This window comes from Coenobita brevimanus, chromosome 88 (assembly GCF_032717465.1).
Source record: "Coenobita brevimanus isolate Jiangsu-jjx chromosome 88, ASM3271746v2, whole genome shotgun sequence".
Lineage (NCBI taxonomy): Eukaryota > Metazoa > Arthropoda > Malacostraca > Decapoda > Coenobitidae > Coenobita > Coenobita brevimanus.
The window spans coordinates 30,979,935-31,001,505 of NC_137041.1; the positions used below are offsets into that span (position 1 = coordinate 30,979,935).

At 45.2% G+C, this 21,571-nt stretch overlaps 1 protein-coding gene across 1 annotated transcript in view; it reads left to right on the forward strand.

Annotated features, from left to right (window-relative positions):
* Positions 1-21,571, forward strand: part of LOC145411248 (acyl-coenzyme A synthetase ACSM3, mitochondrial-like) — a 56,004-nt gene that overhangs the window by 12,311 nt on the left and 22,122 nt on the right. The window contains exons 4-7 of the mRNA XM_080281315.1: positions 11,254-11,431; positions 13,354-13,536; positions 18,274-18,397; positions 21,129-21,330. Coding sequence (XP_080137441.1) covers positions 11,254-11,431; positions 13,354-13,536; positions 18,274-18,397; positions 21,129-21,330 — 687 coding nt within the window. The remainder of the gene's footprint in view (positions 1-11,253; positions 11,432-13,353; positions 13,537-18,273; positions 18,398-21,128; positions 21,331-21,571) is intronic.

Consider the following 21,571-nt stretch of genomic DNA (forward strand, 5'->3'; position numbering starts at 1 on the left):
CCAGGGGAAGCCGTTAGGCCTCGTGGGGTCTCTCTCGTGCTGAGGATCCAGGCACCTACCTCACGCAGGGACGATGACACTGACAGTACTTCCTTGTGGCCATGGGGCCCGGCAATTGGCCGAGGTTGCCCAGGGGTGCAACTATAGGGCGCCAAGGCCCGGCAATTGGCCATGGTTGCCCAGGGGTGCAACTATAGGGCGCCAAGGCCCGGCAATTGGCCGTGGCCTGAGTGGGGGAGTCAGCGCGCCTCGGGTCACCTCCTGAGCTGCAGTAGGCTGTCTTCTTCTGCAGGAGGGTGGAGTGGCAGTAGGCCGTCTGAGGGGCAGTGCCTTCAGAGCGGCAATTGGCCGTCTGGCGAAGGTGGGAGCGGCAGTAGGCCATCTCCTTCTGCAGGAGGGGGGAGCGGCAGTAGGCCGTCTCAGGGGCAGCGCCTTCAGAGCGGCAGTAGGCCATCTCCTTCAGCAGGAGGGAGGAGTGGCAATCGGCTGTCTCAGGGGCAGCACCTTCAGAGCGGCAGTAGGCCATCTCCTTCGGCAGGAGGGAGCAGCAGCAATCGGCCATCTCAGGGGCAGCACCTTCAGAGTGGCAGTAGGCCGTCTCCTTCGGCAGGAGGGAGGAGCGGCAATAGGCCGTCTCAGGGGCAGCACCTTCAGAGCGGCAGTAGGCAGTCTCCTTCGGCAGGAGGGAGGAGTGGCAATCGGCTGTCTCAGGAGCAGCACCTTCAGAGCGGCAGTAGGCCATCTCCTTTGGCAAGAGGGAGGAGCGGCAGTAGGCCATCTCAGGGGCAGCACCTTCAGAGCGGCAGTAGGCCGTCTCCTTCGGCAGGAGGGAGGAGCGGCAGTAGGCTGTCTCCTTGGGCAGAAGAGAAGAGTGGCAGTAGGCCGTCTCAAGAGAAACACCTTCAGTGTGATGCTTGGCCGACTGGCGAAGGCGGGAGCAGCAGTAGGCCGTCTCCAGAGGGGCGCTGTCAGGAACTGGGTTATCAGCTCCACCCCGGGCTGGTCCGGCAACCCCACTCCCCGAAGGTAGTGCCCTCCTCTTGCTAGGGTGGTGGTGCGACGGTTGGGTGTTATAAGGGCGCATGGCCCGGGCTGCCTTATGCCGTTGTCGCATGGCATCCCCTAGTGTGGTTGCGGCTACCCCATGGGGTCCGGGTGGGGGTGTCGGTGTGTTTCCGGGGGCACTATGCTGTTCCTCTCTCACCTCGTTTTCGGGGGCACTATTTTGTATGCCACGCTTTTCACCACTCTCCTCTTGGAAAAAGTCACGTCCCCGTAGCAGGAGGTGGTACACGTGTGTCGTGGGTGGCTTACGCAGGCTGGAGATCCTGCAGTAGGGCCTGCCGGGCAGTGGTATAGGAGTTTTCTTCCTGCTCTGCATCGCAGGTGAGGAAGAGAAGGTGGTGAGGGTGGAGCGGAGGAGGGTAAGCAGGTGGTGTGGTCCTCGGAGCCGACAATTCTTGCCGATGGTAGGCGCCCATATGGCTCGTCTCACCTTCATCCTGGTCGGTGTTGTTGCTGGTGTGGTAGGGAGCTGTATGATGGACACCGAGGGTCAGGGCCGGGTTTAGTGCCGTGGTAATGCGGCGTCGAGTCTCTGGGGAGTGTAGGTGGAGGGGATTTGGGCTTGATGTATCATGATAGTGTGAAGTTGTGGGGAGGCGGGAGGTGTATGGGAATGGGTGTATCGGGCGAGTGGGGGTGAGAGTCGGCCGGAGTGGATGGTGGTGGTTCTGAGGGTGGGGGTGGGTAGGGAAGTGGGCATGTGGGGTGGGTGGGGTTGGTTAGGACGGGCTGCTGTGCGTGTTGTGGGCACGGTGGGGGGTGAGGCCGCCGAGGTGGGTGTATGCAAGGGTGGTGGGGAGAGGGTTGTGGTAGTGGGTTGTGTTGAGGGGGTGGCAGCATGGGCGGGACACGTGGTCTTGGGCGGAGAGGGTGGGGCAGTGGAGGGAAGGGGTGATGGTGAGCAGGGGGAGGTTGGTGTGGCGGGTGAGATGTCAAGCGAGGTGTGGGGGGTGGTGGCGGCAGGGGACGCTGAGGTGGTAGGGGGGGTGGAGGAGGAGGGCGAGGAGGAAACATAGCACTCGTATGTGGAAGTGAAAGGCGGTGCGGAAGCAGGGGGAGGTTGGGGGAGTGGGGTCGGGGTGGCAGAGATAGGCGTGCGGAAAGGATGCATGTGGCGGTTTCGGAGGGTACTCAGGGTGCCGTGGTAATCTACGACAACCTGGTAAGGGTTGGGGACATGAGTGATTGTGTGGGGCCCCATGAGGCGGGGGGCGAATTTGTGGGGGGTGGGAAGTTGGGTGATGATGATAGTGTCGCCCGGGCTGAAAGGGTTGGAGGCGGTGTCGGGGCTGAGATCGAGAGTTTTTTTGTAAGTGGTGCAGTCGGCCTTTCAGAAGGTGCAACAGGTCTGTAGTGGGAGCGGAGGCAGGTGGTTGCAGGTGTTGGCGCAGTGGCAGCAGGCGAGGGGATTCACCAAAGATTCGCTCATGTGGGGAAACCCCGTCCTCCCAGGGACAGGAATTCATCCCCCACTGAATGATTTTCACATGGGCCGGCCAGTTGTCGTCTTTCGTAGCCTCGATGCGTGTACGTAGTTGGTTCATAAGAGTACAATGACTGCGTTCACACACTGCTTTCCCCTGTGGCCAATTAGAAGAGGAGTGGGAGATTTTATATCCAAAGATTCTGGCGAGTTCCAGATTTTTCCGGAGAATTCTGGGGCATTGTCAATGAATGGCTTGAGGGATGCCGAAAAAAGGGAATACGTGTCGGAGAAGGGCATCAGCAACGGCATGATGCTCTTTTGCCGGACAGGCCACTACAAATTTCGAATACATGTCCACAAAGGTGATCACATACTTGTACCCAGATTTGCAAGGGAGGGGGCTTACTACATCTATCGCCAGGAGTTGCCAGGGTTTATGGGCGGTGATGTGGCCCGAAGGTCCGGCGGTCTGGGTGACATCCTTTCCAAGCGCACAGGCGCGGCAAGTTTGAAAGATTTCTTTGGCGAGAGTGGAGGGGTTTGGCGCCCAGTAAATGTCGTTAAACACTTGTACTAATTTCTTGGTACCCAGGTGGATGCCGTTATGGGCATGGAGGTGGCGCAGGGCGTCACGTGCCGCATCAGGGGTCAGAAGGATATGCCCGGACGGGGTTAGAAGGTGGTCGCCCTGTCGGCATAGTTTGGTGAACAGGTGGGCAGGAATCCAGTGGGGGCGTTCCTTGTGGTGCCATAGGTTTAGGAGTTCCGGATCTGGCTGTACCGCGTGAATGGGGAGGCGGGAGAGGGCATCTGCGTTGGTGTGTAGCTTCCCAGGCCTGTAGGAAATTTCATACTGAAATTCCTCCAGGGTTTCGTGCCACCTGACGAGTTGGGCGTTATGTGAGTCAGACTGGCGTAACCATTGGAGGGACTGGTGGTGAGTGATGATCATGACCTGGGTCCCGGAAAGGTAAGCCCTAAAGTGTTGGAGGGCCCAAATTATGCCGAGGCATTCTCGCTTGGTTGCTGCATAATTCTTCTCGGCTGGATTCAGGGTGCGGCTGGTGCATGCAATGATGTGCTCTCGGCTGGCTTGTACCTGGGCGAGCACGGCGCCTATTGCGGTGAGAGAAACATCGGTGTAGAGGCGAAAAGGGAGGGCATAATCGGGAAAGGCCACAACGGGAGCAGAGACGAGTTTGTCTTTCAGCTGTTGGAAAGCAACTCGCCTTTCTTCAGTCCAGATGAACTGTTCTCCCTTCCTGGTCAGATCGTGAAGAGGCTTTGCAATTTGCACGAACCCCTTCACGAAACGACGATAGTAGGACGTGAGTCCTAGGAAGGCGCTGACGCCGTGGACGTCCTGCAGTGGCGGTATGTCCGCTATGGCGCAGAGCTTGTCAGGGTCTGGGGAGATTCGTGCCTGGGAGATAACATGTCCCAGGAACAAGACAGTCCTGGCGGCCAGGACACACTTAGAGGGGTGAAGTTTGAGGCCTGCCTGGCGGATCCTAGTAAAGACCCGGTGGAGGCGCTGCAAATGGTCAGCCCAGGTCTGGCTAAAAACGATGACGTCATCCAAATAGGGCAGACATATCTCCCAAGTGAGGCTGCTCAGGACAGATTCCATCAGCCGGGAGAAGGTGGCAAGGGCATTGCAGAGGCCAAACGGCAGGATATTGAATTCGAAATGTCGGCCATTGCTTGTGGAAAAAGCTGTTTTGCCATGGTGTTCTGGGTGTACAGGGACCTGCCAGTACTCAGACTGGAGGTCGAGGGTGGAGAACCACGATGCCCCATAAAGGGAATCGTCGATTCGTGGGAGGGGAATGACATCTTTGATGGTAATGTCGTTCAGGTTGTGGTAATCAATGCAAAATCGCATTGTGCCATCCTTCTTCTTTACTAGAACAAGGGAGGACCAAGGGCTGGTGGAGGGGGAAATGACGCCGGCCTGGATCATTTCACGTGCTTGGCGGTCCTCTTCCTCCCTTCGTCGAGGGTTCTTGCGTCAGGAAGGCAGTTTAATTGGTGGGCCTGTCGTATGGATTTCATGAGACAGGTATGTGGTGTGCCCTATATCTGCTGGTCCTGTCGCAAACAGGTCCTGGAAATCCAGGAGGAGGCGACGTAAGGTAGATCAGTAAATTCTGCTTCTGTCAACTTCAAATCCTTAAACTGCTCCCTGCCCCAGTCAGGATTCGAACCTTGGTCCATTAGGACTTCGGGCCGCCAACAACGATCGATTTCACTCGTCTTAACTTAGGCACTAACCTTCTTTGACAAGGATTCGGTGTGCCTAAGAGAATTTCTGTGTTCATAGCCTGCCATGGCTGCTGGATTTACAATGCGAAGGTCTTCCCATCCTGGGTAATAGTGCTACAAGATCCCTCTCTTCTGGTGTGGGGATTTGGCCATTGGTCAGTTATGGGAGGAATGATTCCCTGATACCATCCTCCAGTCTATGTCAGGGGTGGTCCGCATCACAAAGGTCCAGTTGGGCTCGATATCATATGTAAATGCAGTGTATGATGCAAAGGGTTCTGTTTTTGTGTGACTGAATAGTAAATTTATTCTTCTACCCACGTCTTTACCCTATGACTCACATACTTGTCTTTGAATTACATAGTTCCACTCACTAAACCTAGATGCCTCTGACCTTCTTTTGTTACTATCACGTTTGTGTCTCTAAAGGCCTCCTGTTCATCTTGATGGCTGGTTTCACGATCAAGATAGACTTACTTGCTTTAGTGTAGTAACCTGTTTCAGGGCCATGAAATGTTACAAGGTCTCACCATTTCTGCACATGTTCTACCTTGCCAGCCCCTGTGAGGTCATCTGCATAGGCTGCTTGTTTTGCATTGGCGACCTTTTATTTGATCTGTTGTTGCAGTGCTGTCATAGCCAGGGTGTACATAGCCATGGCAAAAGGGGTTCCTCTGGGTAGTTCCTTCTGTGGATTGGATTATACCAACATCATGAACAGCTATCTTACCCACAGAGTAAAAGTCTGGTGGTTCTTTGCATGTTATCCACATCGTGGGCAAATGCTGGACATTTAACCTTTATGTTGTGCAGCATTGCTTCTTTTTTGATGGAATTTAAAGTGTTTGAGGCATCAGCTAGTAATACTGCATGATAGTCCTCTTCCTCATATATTTTCCTCATGGAGTGAGCTGCAGCCTCACCACCTGCTTGCTGGCCTGCACACACTTGGGGGTTGCCAACTGCCTGCTAAACATCATATTTCACTACCTTCAAAATGCATTTTCCTATCATCCATCTTAAGACTTCACCTACCCCGCTGGGCCTACTTCCAGGTTTCTTGTCAAGGGGGATTATTCTGTAAGCCGTCAGTGCTTCAGTGTTGTTGCACTGACTTGAGACCAGGTCCCTTGCCAGTGAGACAGTGGTGTTACACATGTCTGCTGCTGCCTCCCCAAACTTGATGTTACTGAGGATTACTCGGCAAGATTTTGCATCCAGGTTTGACGATCCTGCCCCTCCTTGTGTGTGCACTGCCTTCCTCCATACCATATCTCCATTTATTCTGTCATATATGATAGGTTTGAGTGGTGTGTAGTCCCAGCCTAGCTTTGACTGGGCACTTGCTTGTCATACAGTCAGGTGTTTTTCCTGTAGTTGTTACATTGTTTCTTCTGTCAGGTCAAGCACTCTGTTTAATGAGTCTGCTGAGAGGATTTTGTCACCATCAAGACCTCCCCGTGTCTTGTCTTGCTGCCAGAAATCCTTGCCACATCGTCGGTTTTCTCGTTTCTTCTGCGTGAGTTGCATATTCTCATCTGCAATGCCCTTGCTTCCTCAAGTAGGTTTCAACATTGGCTGAATCGGTAGAGCGGCGGCCTGAAGTCCTAATGGACCAAGGTTCGAATCCTGACTGGGGCAGGGAGCAGTTTAAGGATTTGAAGTTGATAGAAGCAGAATTTACTGATCTACCAGAAGACCTGCCGACATGTCGCAAAATAATAATAATAATAATAATAATAATAATAATAATAAATGCTAATACTAGTACACCAGTCCTGTATGAGACAACCCTAGCATGTACTCAGTATGGACAGTGCATATTAACACCAAAATGGTGACATGGGGATGTGTGTGGTATGTAGAAGGACTACTGGGCCTTGGGAACAGGCTCTAAAGCCTTTCCCCAGAGTCGGATATGTTAAAATAAATGTTTCAACTCGCCTTTGGATGGACTTAATATATTCTGCGATGTTTGCTCTTGGGCTGGTTTTGTTAAGGAAGTGGTGCAATATCAGTGCAAGGACCTTCAAAGAGAATGAAGCAATGGGTGAGTTATTACGGTATTGCAATTTGCTATTAGGCGAGTGATTTCCTTGATCATATCAATTGGTCCATTGCATTTGGGAGGTTCAAAAAGGTTACTTGATGACCAGCCAACAGATTCATTATACGTTGTGTTTACCCACGTAGCAGCATTTTCACAGGATTTACCTATCTGTAATAAGGGATGACCTTCCCACTCAGGCCTGTGTGGCTGTTCTGCTTCCTCGTTGTTTGTTTCATGCTCGTTCTGGGGATGTAAGTACCAGGATGATTCCCTCTTCCATACACTCCTCCATGGTAGTCGTCATCCTGAGGTTCATTTCTGTTATAAACTTCTTGGTGTTCTTCATCCCCAGTCTCATTACTATTCATATCTTCATGGTGATTTAACCCGCCCCACACTTTCATATCTCTCGTATTTTGGCGTCCATGCCTATCCCTGACTTCACCATAGGGTCATTCACCACCATGCATGTCAGTATGATCATGTATGTTGTCAGTGATTGCTTCATTAATTTCCATGTTTTTTTTTTTTTTTTTTTTTTTTTTTTTTTTTTATGTGTCCGACTCTGGGCATAGGCTTTACAGCCTGCTCTCAAGGCCCAGTAGTCCTCCTACATATCATACACCTCTCTACATGTCACCACTTCGGCGCTAACACCCACCGTCCATATTGAATACATGCTAAGGCTGTCTCATACAGGACTGGTGTATTGGTATTAGCGGGGGTACTTTTACGACATGTCGGCGGGTCATCTGGTAGATCAGGAAAGTCTGCTTTTATGAAATTCAAATCCTTAAACTGTTCCCTGCCCCAGCCAGGATTCGAACCTGGGTCCATCAGGACAGCAGGCCGCCTCTCTACCGATGGTTACCATTCTGCTGCCTGCTTTGCTGGAAGCACTCAAGTGCCGCTTCTGGAGGGCTGTGATTTCCCAACACTTTTCTCCAAAATGGTCCCAGCCTACAGTATGTACAGGACGACAAGTTTGTTGCACATGAGCACCTGATAAACTTATGCCCCCTACTGGATCACTGAGAACAATTCTGTGGCATGGCCATGGTGTTCATAAAGTTTATATACTGCAGTACTATACTAAAGATATTATTATGGCAAAGCAGTGGCGCCATTTTCTGTGGTAGTTAAAAAAAAAAATACATTTAATATTAATTGAACTGCTGTACTACTATTTAGTTACTGAAATTTAAATTTCATATAAATGGAATAATTTGGTTGTTTTACTTCTATTTCAGTACATTATATAACGGTGTAATGGAGCAGTTTGTTCGTTTTTCTTCTATTTTTACCTATCATTTAATGCCTAGTTTGTCTGTGTTTTAATATAATTGAATTGGCACTGCCATGTTTTTAAAGTTTAAATTGAAATAAAACAACGATACAATATTTAAGAGTAGAAAGGTGGCCAGTGGGTGTGGTGCAACACCGCGAAACCTCTGGTGGTGGTAAACTAATGGGTCTTCAAGTGCTACGGTGTAGGGGTGAGAGTGGTGTGGTGTGTGGTGTTGGGACGCTGTGTGTGTTGTTGTTGCTTCACTACTCCTACTACTTCTACTACTACTACTTTTACTACTACTACAACTAAGTAATAATAATAATAATCTATCTATCTATAGCCCGACGCCCTAATCCCGCAAAGGGTGGCCGCAGACAAAACGCCTCCAAGTCACTCTGTCACCCACCATTTGACTCCCCTCCCCCCAGCTCACCCCCCCTCCCTCATATACCTCTCAACTCCATCCCTCCACCTCATCCTCGGTCTACCCCTCCCTCTCCCTCCCTCCACCTCACCTACATACACCCTCTTAGTCAGTCTTTCATTCTCCATCCTCTCCACATGTCCAAACCACCTCAGTGTATTTCTCCTAATCTTTTCAACCACATCCACATCTACCCCACAACGTTCCTTCACTTCTTCATTCGTCAACCTGTCCCTCCACGTCACTCCACATGCTCCTCTCAAGTAACTCATTTCCACTGCTCTCACTCTTGACTTGTTCCCTTCTTGCAAGGTCCACGCCTCGCTTCCATACGTCAGGGTAGGGATCACAATACCATCATGCAGTGACTTCTTAACTTCCATACTCATCTCCCTATTTCTCATCACTGCTTTCAGTGTACCAACAACCTTCCTTCCCTGCTGTACCCTTTCATTTACTTCATCCCCCAAAGTTCCATCCTTACTCATCACACTACCCAAGTACTTGAATGCACTCACATTCTCCATATCCTCACCATCCAACCTCACTGCACACTCAGTGACTTCATTCATCTCAAACACCATAACTTTACTTTTGTTTACATTAACTTTCAGCTTCCTCCTCCTACACACTGTCCCAAATTCATTCACCAAACCTTGCAACTCCCATTCATCTTCACTCAACAATACTGTATCATCAGCAAACAGCAACACCGAAAACTTCCAAATCTCACCCTCATTCATTAGGGCCACCCCCACATCCACTGCCCTACCTTGAACCTCCTTTACAACCCCATCCATATATATATTAAACAGCCATGGAGACATTACACACCCCTGTTTCAGTCCCACATTGAGATCAAAGAACTCACTCAGCTCACCATCCACTCGCACCGTAGCCCTAGCTCCCTCATACATACTCTTCACAGCACTCAACAATTTCCCCTCCGCTCCATATATTCTTAATACCTTCCACATACCTTGCCTATCTATTCTGTCATAAGCTTTCTCCAAGTCCATGAAGGCAGCATACACTTTCCTTCCCTTCTCTAGATACTTCTCCACTAAACATCTTAGAACAAATATCTGGTCTACACACCCTTTTCCCTTCCTAAATCCCCCTTGTTCTTCTCCAACTAGCTCCTCTGTCATATGCCTAACCCTGTCAATGAGTATTCTACCATATATTTTACCAGTCACACTAAGAAGGCAAATACCCCTATGGTTACCACATACTTCTCTCTCCCCTTTTCCTTTGTACAGAGGAACAATTATACCTGATTTCCAGTCCTCTGGAACCCTTCCCCTCTTCCCAAGCCAATCTACACAACTTCCATATCCACTCCACAACAATCTCACCCCCATACCTAAGCATTTCACCACACACTCCATCAATTCCTGGGGCCTTTCCCAGCTTAATCTTCTTCATCGCTTCCACTACTTCCGACCTACTGATCTCTTCCTCCCTCCTCTCATCTCTTCTTCTCCCAGCCATTCCCCAACCACTTATACTCACACTGCTCTCACTCTCTACATTCAACAAATCCTCAAAGTGCTCCTTCCATCTCCTCACTTTCTCTCTCTTCTCCACCAACAATCTATTATTCCTATCCTTCACTCCCCTACTATTTCCCCTTTCACACTGCCTTACTTTCTTTATCTCCTTCCAAAACAATTTCTTACTCTCCCTCCATTTCAAACTCAGATTCCTCCCAAACTCTTCATCCACTTTCTTCTTACTCTCCTTCACCAGTCTCTTAACCTCCCTTCTCCTGCTCACATATACCTCTCTCTTCTCTCTCTCATCTTTTTCCTTACCTCTACTCGCCAACCATTCACCATATGCCTTCTTCTTTTGTTCCACAGCTCGTTTCACCTCATCATTCCACCATGCTGTCCCTTGCACACCCTTGCATCTCCTCCTCACTCCACAAACCGCCTCACACGCTGCGCTTATCTCTTCCGTGAATATCTTACATACGTCTTCCACCCCTTCCATCTGCTCTAGCTCATACCTTCCCAATCTTTCTTCCACTATGCTCTTATACTCTGTTCTTTTCTCACTATCTTGCAATTTCTCCACTCTTCTCACAGGAGCTGCTTCCTCCTGTCTTCCCCTTCGCCTCCTCAACCACTTTCTTTGCAGCTCTACCTTGGCCATCACTAAGTGATGGTCCGAGACTCCATTCCCCCACCCTCTCCACACTCTTGCATCCAACACTTGTCTTCTCATTCGCTCATCCACACACACGTAGTCTATCATTGCCTTTCGTTCAACAAGTTCACCATCCATCCTCCTCATTACTCTCCATGTATACCGGTGGATCATCTTATGACGAAAGTAGGTGTTGGCTATTGCCAACCCCTTACCAGCACAGATGTCCACCAAAGCACTACCATTCCCATCTACTTCAGCTGGCACACCCCACTGACCAACCACTCCATCCACTCGTACATTCCCAACTTTGCCATTCATGTCTCCAATCAACAGCACTCTCTCGCTCCTCTCAAACTTGTCCATACATGCTTCTACTCTCGCCCAAAACTCATCTTTCACTCTTGCCACTCGATCCTCTGTTGGAGCATACACACATACAATCGCCCATGCTTGTATACCTACTTTCATCCTCACCCATACAATCCTTGCACCCACTGTTCCATACTCTCTTATATACTCCAGTAACAACAACAATAAAACTATCCTGTCCCTGTATGCGCCACACTCTCCAACAGGCACGGTAATTTCGCCTGGCACCACCCAGCTGACCGTGGGTGACGTTGCCCATCGCCTGGCAGAATCCAAGGCAGACTGCATCATTTGTACTGCAGACATGGCCAAACACCTAGACCACATCACCACTCATGTCCCGCGTCGCATTGTGGTCACTGATGCCCCTAGTGATGAAGTGAGGTAAGTGACTTGGTAGGGAAAAGTCTGTATTATTCTCTTTCTCATTATAAGGTTTGGTATCTTTTACATTGACGACATGGCAAAAAAAAAAAAAAAAAAATCCGGTTAAATTACGTCGCATTATGGTCACTGATGCCCGAAGTGATAAAGTGAGGTGACTTGGTAGGAGAGAATACCATGAGTCTGTTATAATCTATAATAATAAAGGCAACAGTGATGATGATGATAATAATAATAATAATAAATGATGGAAGGCGCTATAAACCTCGCTTAACTCAGCCAGTTTTGAGTTACAGCCCCCTGAATATCCATGACCTTGAATTTGACTCAAGGTCCCTTAAGGTCAATGGTCATAGTACCAATTAAAGGCCCATATAGGACTTCCTATATGTTGATAATAGTAATTATCTACCTGCAACCAGTTTCGTGTTATAGCCCCCTGAATATCCGTGACCTTGAGTGGCCTTTTGAGGTCGCTCAGGGTCAAAGGTGTTGGTGCCAAATGAAAATCCATATGGGAGTTCTGATATGTTGATAATAGTAAATATCTCTGTCTTCAACCAGTTTCAAATAATAGTCCTCTGAAAATCCGAGACCTTGCATCTGACCTTTCAGGGTCACTCAATTACCTCAAAAATTTAAGCACTTCCTTTTGGGACCAGTGCCCACATATCCTGAAAGTTTCATGTGATTTTATTCTATCTTTTTTCCGTAATGTTGCTAACAAACAAAGAAACAAACTCGATCAGAATCAGCACCTTGCCGGACTCTGTCGTGGCCGATGTAATAATAATGATATATACTGTAATGTCTCTTTGTTTATACCCGTATGGTTGGGTTTCACTGAAGTCAATGTCAGGGATAGGTGAGTGTGGTACAGAGATGCAATGTTGCAACAGTGGTGAGGTGATGTGATGATAATAATAATAATAATAATAATAATAATTACAAAGCACTCGGAGAGCGCATACTTCCGCCAATGCCATTGCTATTAAAAAGGGTCCGGATCCGGATCCAGATTTTGATCCTCCCCCAAATTTAATCAAGTCATTCTTCGTCCATGGCCCTCCTTTCCACAAAACTTCATTGAAATTCGTTGAGAACTTTTGGAGATATTGTGCGGGATACTCCGGATCGGGTTCAGGATCCGGTCTCTAATAAGTTCTTCTTTAGCCAATGGCCTACCCTTTCACAAAATTTCAGCAAAATCCGTAGATAACTTTTTGAGTAATCCTACCAACAGAAAGATAGACAAACCAACCAATGCGGGGTAAAACATAACCTCCCTGGCGGAGGTAATGATAATAACAGTCATCATCATCATCATCATTTTCTAATTTAATAATAATAAAAATAATTTCATTTTCTAATCTAATAATAAAAATAATTATACGGTAAGAATAATAATAATAATAATAATTATGTAATTTTTGTAATTATAACAATTATAACTAGAACACTCAGAGAGCACCTGCACCTGCAAATGCCATTGCCATTAGAAAGGGTCTGGATTTGGATCCATGGACATAGGATTCGGATCCTGCCAATAATTTAATCAATTATTTCTTGGTCCATGGCCCACCTTTTTATAAAATTTCATTGAAGTTCACTAAGAAATTTTGGATATTGTGCAGGATACTCCGGATCCGCCCCAAAATTTAGTAATTTCCTCCTTGGCCCATGACCCCCCCTACCACAAAATTTCATCAAAATCCGTTCTTTACTTTTTGAGTAATCCTGCTAACAGACAGATAGACAAACAGACCATTGCAGGCAAAAACATAACCTTTTCAGAGGTAATAATGTCAGCTCTGGTTGGATAAACTACAACGAGCTAATGGAGGCACCAAGAGTATTTCAGCGAAGGAGTTTGGAGGCAGTACTGATGATGGTGATAAAATAATGGTGATGATAATTCTCAGGTCTGGCTGGGTGAGCTACAACGAGCTAATGGAAGGCGTCAGGAATGCGTTGGTAATGGAGTGCGTCTCCAGCAGGGGCAGTGACGTCACCCAGTTGTTCTTCACATCTGGCACAACAGGTCGACCCAAAATGGTGCCACACACTCACGCCAGCTATGGCATTGGCCATATAGTAACTACCAGGTATGCTATTTTATTATTTTTATTGTTAATCTATTTATTATTATTATTATTATTATTATTATTATTATCAATATTATTATTATTATTATTATTCACGCAAAGAATAATTTTATCACTTTCGGCAGCTCGCCCTATACCGTTGTGCTAGACTCAACCTGTGTGTGTGTGTGTGTGTGTGTGTGTGTGTGTGTGTGTGTGTGTGTGTGTGTGTGTGTGTGTGTGTGTGTGTGAGTACTTCAGACTATTTGATGGATTTGAATGAACAGGTGAATATGGCTGGGTTGGGAAGGTTTTTCACTGAATACAATTTTCAGCCATTAATTTTACTGGGGGTCAGCCCTCACACGAAGTTAAAAAATTCTCAGAAATAATGAAATGAGGGCTGATATGGGTTGGTACGTGTTCTGCAGTGCGATATGTCGGGAGCCTGACCCCCCCATATGATTTTGGGGGATCAGACCCCCTTCAAAAATAAAAATCAGAAATAGGGGAAAGTGATCACGTGGATTTCAGAAAAAAATCTCAGGTCAGTTCGTCAGGTTCTTTGATAATATCTTCCACTGTTTAAAGGTTTCAACCATTTTAGGGGGGTCAGCCCCCTCAGCAGATCATAAAATCTCAAAAGTAGTGAAAGCAGGGCAGATATTTGGTACAAGATTGTACAATGGACTCTCAGCTGTAATGCAATACTTGGGGAGTGTGATCCTCCATGGTGATTTTGGGGACATCAGCCCGCTCCCCAAAATAAAATCTATCAGAAATGGGAAAAAAATAAAACTTCCCACAGTTACTCCGAAAGTCTTCCAATAGAAACAGAACTCAGACCATGATTTTTTAACTCTTTAACTGCGGGCTTGTTTTGCTTTTTCTTGCGGCTCCCGCGGGCATATTCGCGCTCCGATAGACTCTATAAAAATATTTGCCAAAAATCAGTTATTAGTCCTAGAATATTAAAATCATATATGCTTATGGCACATACCTTCTGCTTTCTCCTGGGGTGTTTGTTGAGCCTTCGTCGAGTACTGTAGGACTTGTGGAGACCTCTGAAGTTAGGTAACAAAGTCTCCACTTTACACTTCCGACAACCCGTAATATGATTACTACAGCCTAATATTATCACTAGAAACACTATTCTATGATTCTCAAATAGTTTGGAATCCATACTCCAAAAAAAAAAAAACTGTGAAAGCAATGAAAATTACAAGGGCGTATGACCTTCCCACTTGCGCTAGTTCGCCGCTGGTGTTCTGTTATTTATTATTCATAAAAACACTCACAGATTATATTTCTATTACTATATAACACTTATATATATCTACAGTCTTTATCGATAAGTTTCCTTCAGTAATAGTAGTTTATTGTCAAGTGAGAGGAGTGCGAGTATAAGTGGTTTGGGAATGACTAGGAGAAGAAGAGATGAGAGCAGGGAGGAAGAGATCAGTAGGGTGGAAGTGGTTGAAGTAATGAGGAAGATCAAGTTGGGAAAGGCCCCAGAAATTGATGGAGTGTGTGGTGAAATGCTGAGCTATGAGGGTGAGATTGTTGTGGAGTGGATATGGAAGTTGTGTAGATTGGCACTACGCGCACGTCATACCTCGCCGGGACGGTCGCCTTACGAGTCCCAGCTTGTTTCAACCTATTGCACTGACTGACTGTCTATGTAAGGTCTTTGAACATTAGAGTCGAAGGGTGTGTTAAATGATCAACAGAGTGGATTTCGTAAATACAGGTCCACTTTGGATCATTTAGTGCACCTGGAGCATTGCATAGCCAAGACTTTTGCCAATCACGAATTCATGATAGGGATTTTTCTGGATATTCATAAGGCTTATGATACGACCTGGTGAAACGGAATACTACGTAAACTCAACTCTTATGGTTTAAGAGGTAATTTGCCCATTTTCCTTCAGAACTTCCTTACTGACAGAACGTTTTCTGTCAAGTTACCCTGTAATGTAACTTCAGACATATTTGTCCAAGAGAACGGGATACCACAAGGAAATGTGCTTAGCCCTACTTTGTTCAGCGTTGCCATTAATGACATCCTGTCACCTGCTTCCATCCACAGACGATTAGATACTCACTCTATGCTGATGACTGTGCAGTGTGGCACTCTTCCCGCAGTGCAGAGTCCTCGGCAGAGCAGGTTCAACTGGCACTTGAATCTGTTCAACGTTAGGCCCTGGAGTGGGGATTTAAATTTTCCGTCCCTAAGTGTGTCGGTGTTGTTTTTACTCGTAAACTTAACGTACCTCCTTTGCATTTGATTTTAGACAATCAGCCGATGCCTTTTCAAAATTCAGTAAGATTCCTGGGTCTACATTTTGACAGTAGGCTCAGTTGGAGAACACATATTTATCATTTGCTTGTTTCTTGTAGTAAAAAAGTAAACGTCCTCAAGTTTCTTTCCGGTAAATCATGGGGAGCAGACAGAACGTCTTTATTGATAGTGTATAAGTCCCTTATCCATTCTAAGCTTGACTATGGCTCACAAGTGTATGGGTCAGCATCGGATGCTGTACTCCATAGACTTGATGTGCTTCAGAACGTGTGCTTGGGTATGTCTTGGAGCCCTTCGATGTACTTGTATGGTGCGGTTGGAAGTGGAGGCTAATGTGCCTCCCCTCCGTTTACAACGTGACCACCTGCTATTTTCTTACGGTATCACCACCCACCGTAAACGCTCACTTGGCCTTCCGACTTGTCGGATCCTCCTACAGTGGGAATACCTGCTGTATGCGGCCCTCAAGCCGCTGGCTGTGAGGCTTCACTTCCTCTGTGAGGTGTTAGGGTACGACCTTTCTAATGGGGATCAGGTTTTAACATCAAAAATAGCGCCCTGGGAGTCTCTTGCTACCACATTTAATACTGCCTGGCTCCCCGTCGCAAAGTACAAGGCGTCGAAGGTGGAGGTACGACAGTTGTTCCGGTTGATCCTCATTAGACACCTAGCATCATTCCACTTGTACACCGATGGCTCTAAGATGGATGAATGTGTGGGTGCGAGTGTGTGGTCTACAGAGTGCCGCATCCGTTTTCGCTTGCCCCCCCATATGTCTGTATTCACTGCCGAATTATTTGCCATAGATCAAGGTATAGACTTTGCTTTGCGTTCAGATCACGACAGTTTTGTCATTTTTTCGGACTCTGAGTCAGCCCTTCTGACAATTCATTCATGTAGGACTGATTCACATGAGGTCCTGGGCTGCATTATCAATAAGCTGCACACATGTGCTAAATCCTTCTCTCTGATCTGGGTGCCTGGTCATTGCGGTATTTACGGCAATGAGCAGGCTGACGTACTAGCTAAATCGGCTGTAGAACTCGAGGAGACTTCGGACATTCCCCGTGAGCTACAGTCTAGAGTCTCTTTCGGAAAGAAATCAATTAATCTTCTGTGGCAAAGTCAGTGGACCGACCTGGCAATTCCATCAGTCAAAAGGACCATATGTGACTTGTCCAGTTCCTCCCGAGGAAACAGACGGGAGGAGGTCGCTTTAGCCCGCCTCCACATGAATTCCACCCTAATAACACATATGTTACCATATATTAACAGACAATTTCCACCGCGTTATACCACCTGTGACGCGGTGTTATCTATTAGTCACATCCTTTTGTACTGCAGTAGGTACGCTGGGGAACGTACCTCTCTGGCTGCCTACTGTAGGGCAAATGCGCTCCCTTTCACACTTGATTCTGTCTTGGGTGATGGGGACGTTGGTGTGACTAATAAATTGATGACTTTCCTGAAAGAGACCAGACTGCTCAGAGAGTTGTGATTTATTTTATGAACTTGGTTGTGGTTTTTTATTTAATATATATATATATATATATATATATATATATATATATATATATATATATATATATATATATATATATATATATATATATATATATATATATATATATATATATATATATATATATATATATATATATATATATAGTGTGTGTGTGTGTATATATATATATATATATATATAGATAGATAGATAGATATAGATATATATTTTTTTGTATATAGGGATATTGTTTTTGTACATATGTAAATACGTCAATACACTTTTATATATTTGTGAACCGCAGGAGGAGGTTACATTTATATAAATGTGTATTTTTTTTTTCTTTTTTTCAGGACCAGTAAATTTGTAATTATTCCTTTTATTTTTTATTATTATTTTTTTAAATATATAAATTTGATAATTATTTGATTATTTTGTAGTAGCATAGTAATGAGTCTACATGTGATGTATAGATGGAAGTATTTGTCCTGGTACTATCCATGTATACTGATGTATTCTTTATTACTTCTTATGTTTCATAATCATGAATAATATCTTAATATTGGTATGAAATAGATGCAAATATTTCATATCATTATTTTGGCTTTCATGATTATCGATTCTTGCTGGCCTAATGCCCCTTCAGGGTGATAGCCATTAAAAAAAAAAAAAAAAAAAAGATGACTGTCGATTGTATGAGGATGATGGTGGCGGTCACGGTGGTAGTTTATGATGATGATGATGAATGAGGTTGTGGTGGTCATGATGGTGGTGATAATGACGATTGTGATGAATGGGAGGGTTGTGGTCATGGTGATAGTGATGATGATGAAATGGGGCGGTGATGATGGTGATGATTGGGGTGGTAGTGATGATGATGATGACGATGATGGAGAAAGACGAAGAGGAGGAGCAGTGTCAGTGTTGGTGGTGATGATGATGCACATTACAGGTACATGCTAGATGTACAAGAGCATGACTTGTTATGGAACATCTCGGACACGGGCTGGGCCAAAGCAGCGTGGAGCAGCCTGTATGTTCCCTTCATTGCTGGAGCCACCGCTTTCATACACCAGGTAATTTGAACAATGATCAACTCGTACCTCTGTTGTACACCCTCTTCACTTTAAATGTAGTTCCATCATTTCCGCTATATTCGATGTTTCATCTGAGAATGACTGCTAAGTCTTTTCTGTTTAGCATGATGCCTGGTGCTGTCGTATTGGAGGATCAATTTGACTTGTAACCAAAGAGACTTATCTCTACCTCGTATTTGTGGGTCATGGAATTTCACGCCAACACGATTTAGTACTCGAGTTGTGAATGCGGCCCAGTTCCCTCAGGTGAAAGTAAATCCACATTTTTTTTTTTTTTTTTTTTTTTTTTAATGTGGGCGGAGATTTTCGTCCTCGTTCAGCTTATTTCCCATAGCGTCCAAAGACGAATAAAGGCCTGTTAGGAGGAGACGCCAACAAAACTCGTTATTCAGGCCCCTGGAATCCTGACTCCACCCCACAGCCTGACTGTTAGGAGGAGAAGCTAACAAAACTCTCGTTCATTCATCATTCAGGCCCCTGGAATCCTGACTCAACCCCATGGCCTTAAACATCCACACCTACGTGCTTCATACCACCCACCAACTAGAGTCAGTCAGACGACTCACCTCACTGGGAAAAAACAGTGGTCCCTAACCGTTGTTATACACGCCTTCATACAAATTTCTTCCATCCACCTCGATCAGCTGTCAGTTCCCTAGCCTTATCACCCTCTGTACCTCGATTACTCATACAATCATTTACCATCTACCTTCTTCTAGCCAGGCCTCCTCCCCGCTTCAAACTCTCTCAGATATGCCCTTTCCACCACTACATCACATCCATTCTTTCCATGTGCCCATATCAACTAAGCACACTGTCTTCAACTCTAGTGTCAATAGGCTTTCTTGCTCTTCATTTGTCACAAATCACATTATTTCTTATCCTATCGACATACAGTCCTCGACATCCTCATCACCATTGTTCTAACTCTTGACCTTTCATATTATTGCCACACCTCAGCCTCACATCCATATGTTAAAGTCGGCACTAAAACTCCTTCATGGAAGCCCCTTGCAGCTGCCACAATCTGACTAATGCATCTTAACAAGGCCTTCATAGCACCTCTCCTGTGCTACTCTACTTTCTACCTCACCTGGATATTTACCTTACATCTCTTTGACTCCACTCAGGTAATTAACTCATTAACCCCCAGAGTTCCTGTGCAAGATATTTAGCTGGAAAGGTACTAAACGTACAGCCCCCCGCCTATCGGCTCATAGTCGCGAAGCTCATAGATCCCTATCCTGGGGTTCCTTTCTTTATTAAAATTTAAGAATGACCACCTCCATTATATATTGGGGATCGTGGGCGCAAATGGATTAAAATCTCTGATCAATTCAACTCACTCTCCACTTACCATCACGTCACACTGTAAGCCATTTTCTTTCTCAACAACCATTACTTTGCATTTATTTATTGATCATGCTACAAAGGCACTGAAGATAAGTTCACGTATGGTGGCATTGTGACTGTAAGTGGTGACCAAGGCCGACAGATGCAAGCATGCTGGAGCATTTACAAACGAAACGAAACGAATCTTCTAGGACCTCTGGATATTTGTTGCCTATAATTTAAATAGTAAATAAGGAAGATCTTTTCCATGACTTATCACAATTGACTGGGTTAATATTGTGCTTAGTAAGTATGGAAGGATATGTTTTCTATAATCTATTACAGGAAAATTAAGGAATTTATTGGATTAATACTTCGTAAATAATTTATATCATTACTATATCTTATGACACAATTGAGTAGGTTAATACTTAGTAGATAAGGAAGGGGATCTTTTCTCTGAGTAGTGTTACAGTAGTTGCTACATAAATGAGATCTTTCCTATGACATATCTCACAATACTTGTTAAATCAGGAAGGAGATCTCTTCTCTGAATTTTATGTGACTGTTGGTTGGGTTAATACCTATTAGGAACAAGATTTTCTTTTTTTTTCTTTTTGGCATATGATGTGACAGTTGATTAGGTTAATATTTATTAAGAAAACTATTTTCTAAATCATATATCACAATTTGTTGGATTAATGCCAAGTAAATAAGGGAGGAGATATCTTCTATTACATATTATGTGCAACAATTGATTGGGTTAATACTTAGTAAAAAAATAAATAAATCTTTTCTGTGATGTATCACAACAGACTTGATTATTATTTATTAAATACGGAGGGAGATCTCTTCTGTTATATATTATATGCAACGGTTGATTGGTTTAATAATTAGTAAATAAGGAAAGAAATCTTGTCTCTGAAATATAATATTCCGTATCGCAACTGACTGGCTTAATATTGAATAAGAAGGGGGTCTTTTCTATGAGTCCTTAGCTTTCCTGTTGCAAGTAACTGTTTCATACTTTGTAAAGAAGGATACTACAGCTCCATCGCTTATCGCATCTAAAAACAACTACCGGTATATGATTATGAGCTAAAACTTGATATTTACCTCCATTTTAGTGTACATTTCATGGTTAATCAGAATTCTGGTTATTTGAAGCACCAGTTTGAGGTAAGGGTGCTCTAGTTAACCAGTTTGTCAGCCATACTATAGTCGTTTCACCTGAACGTGGCTCATTGAGTTTCATACAGATACAACCTAGTATTTATAGTACAAGAGTGATCCCGTTAACTCCAAATAATAATAATAATTATAATAAAAATAAATAAATAAATAATAATAATAATAATAATAAAAACTTTCCTCACAGATGCCCCGGTTTGACGGGGACGAAGTATTGCGCACCCTACATCAGCATCCAGTTTCTGTGATGTGCGCTCCTCCCACTGCCTACCGTGCATTGGTACAGTGCCGTGAATTTGGCCACCTACCCTTCCGTGCCCTACGACACTGTGTTAGTGCCGGAGAGCCTCTCAACCCGGAGGTCATGCAAGTCTGGACCCAAAACACAGGTTGTGTGTGTGTGTGTGTGTGTGTGTGTGTGTGTGTGTGTGTGTGTGTGTGAATATAAGCCAGGAAACCAGTTACTGCTGGGTGATAACCATATAATCCCATATTCCCAGAAGGCGTAGAAAAAATGGGGGTGGGGTGTTACTAATCACTAATCACTAAACTCTGTACTAACTCTCTGCAAATCAGTAGGTGGGAAAAAGGATCTGGATGATGATGATGATGATACTGATGATTATGATA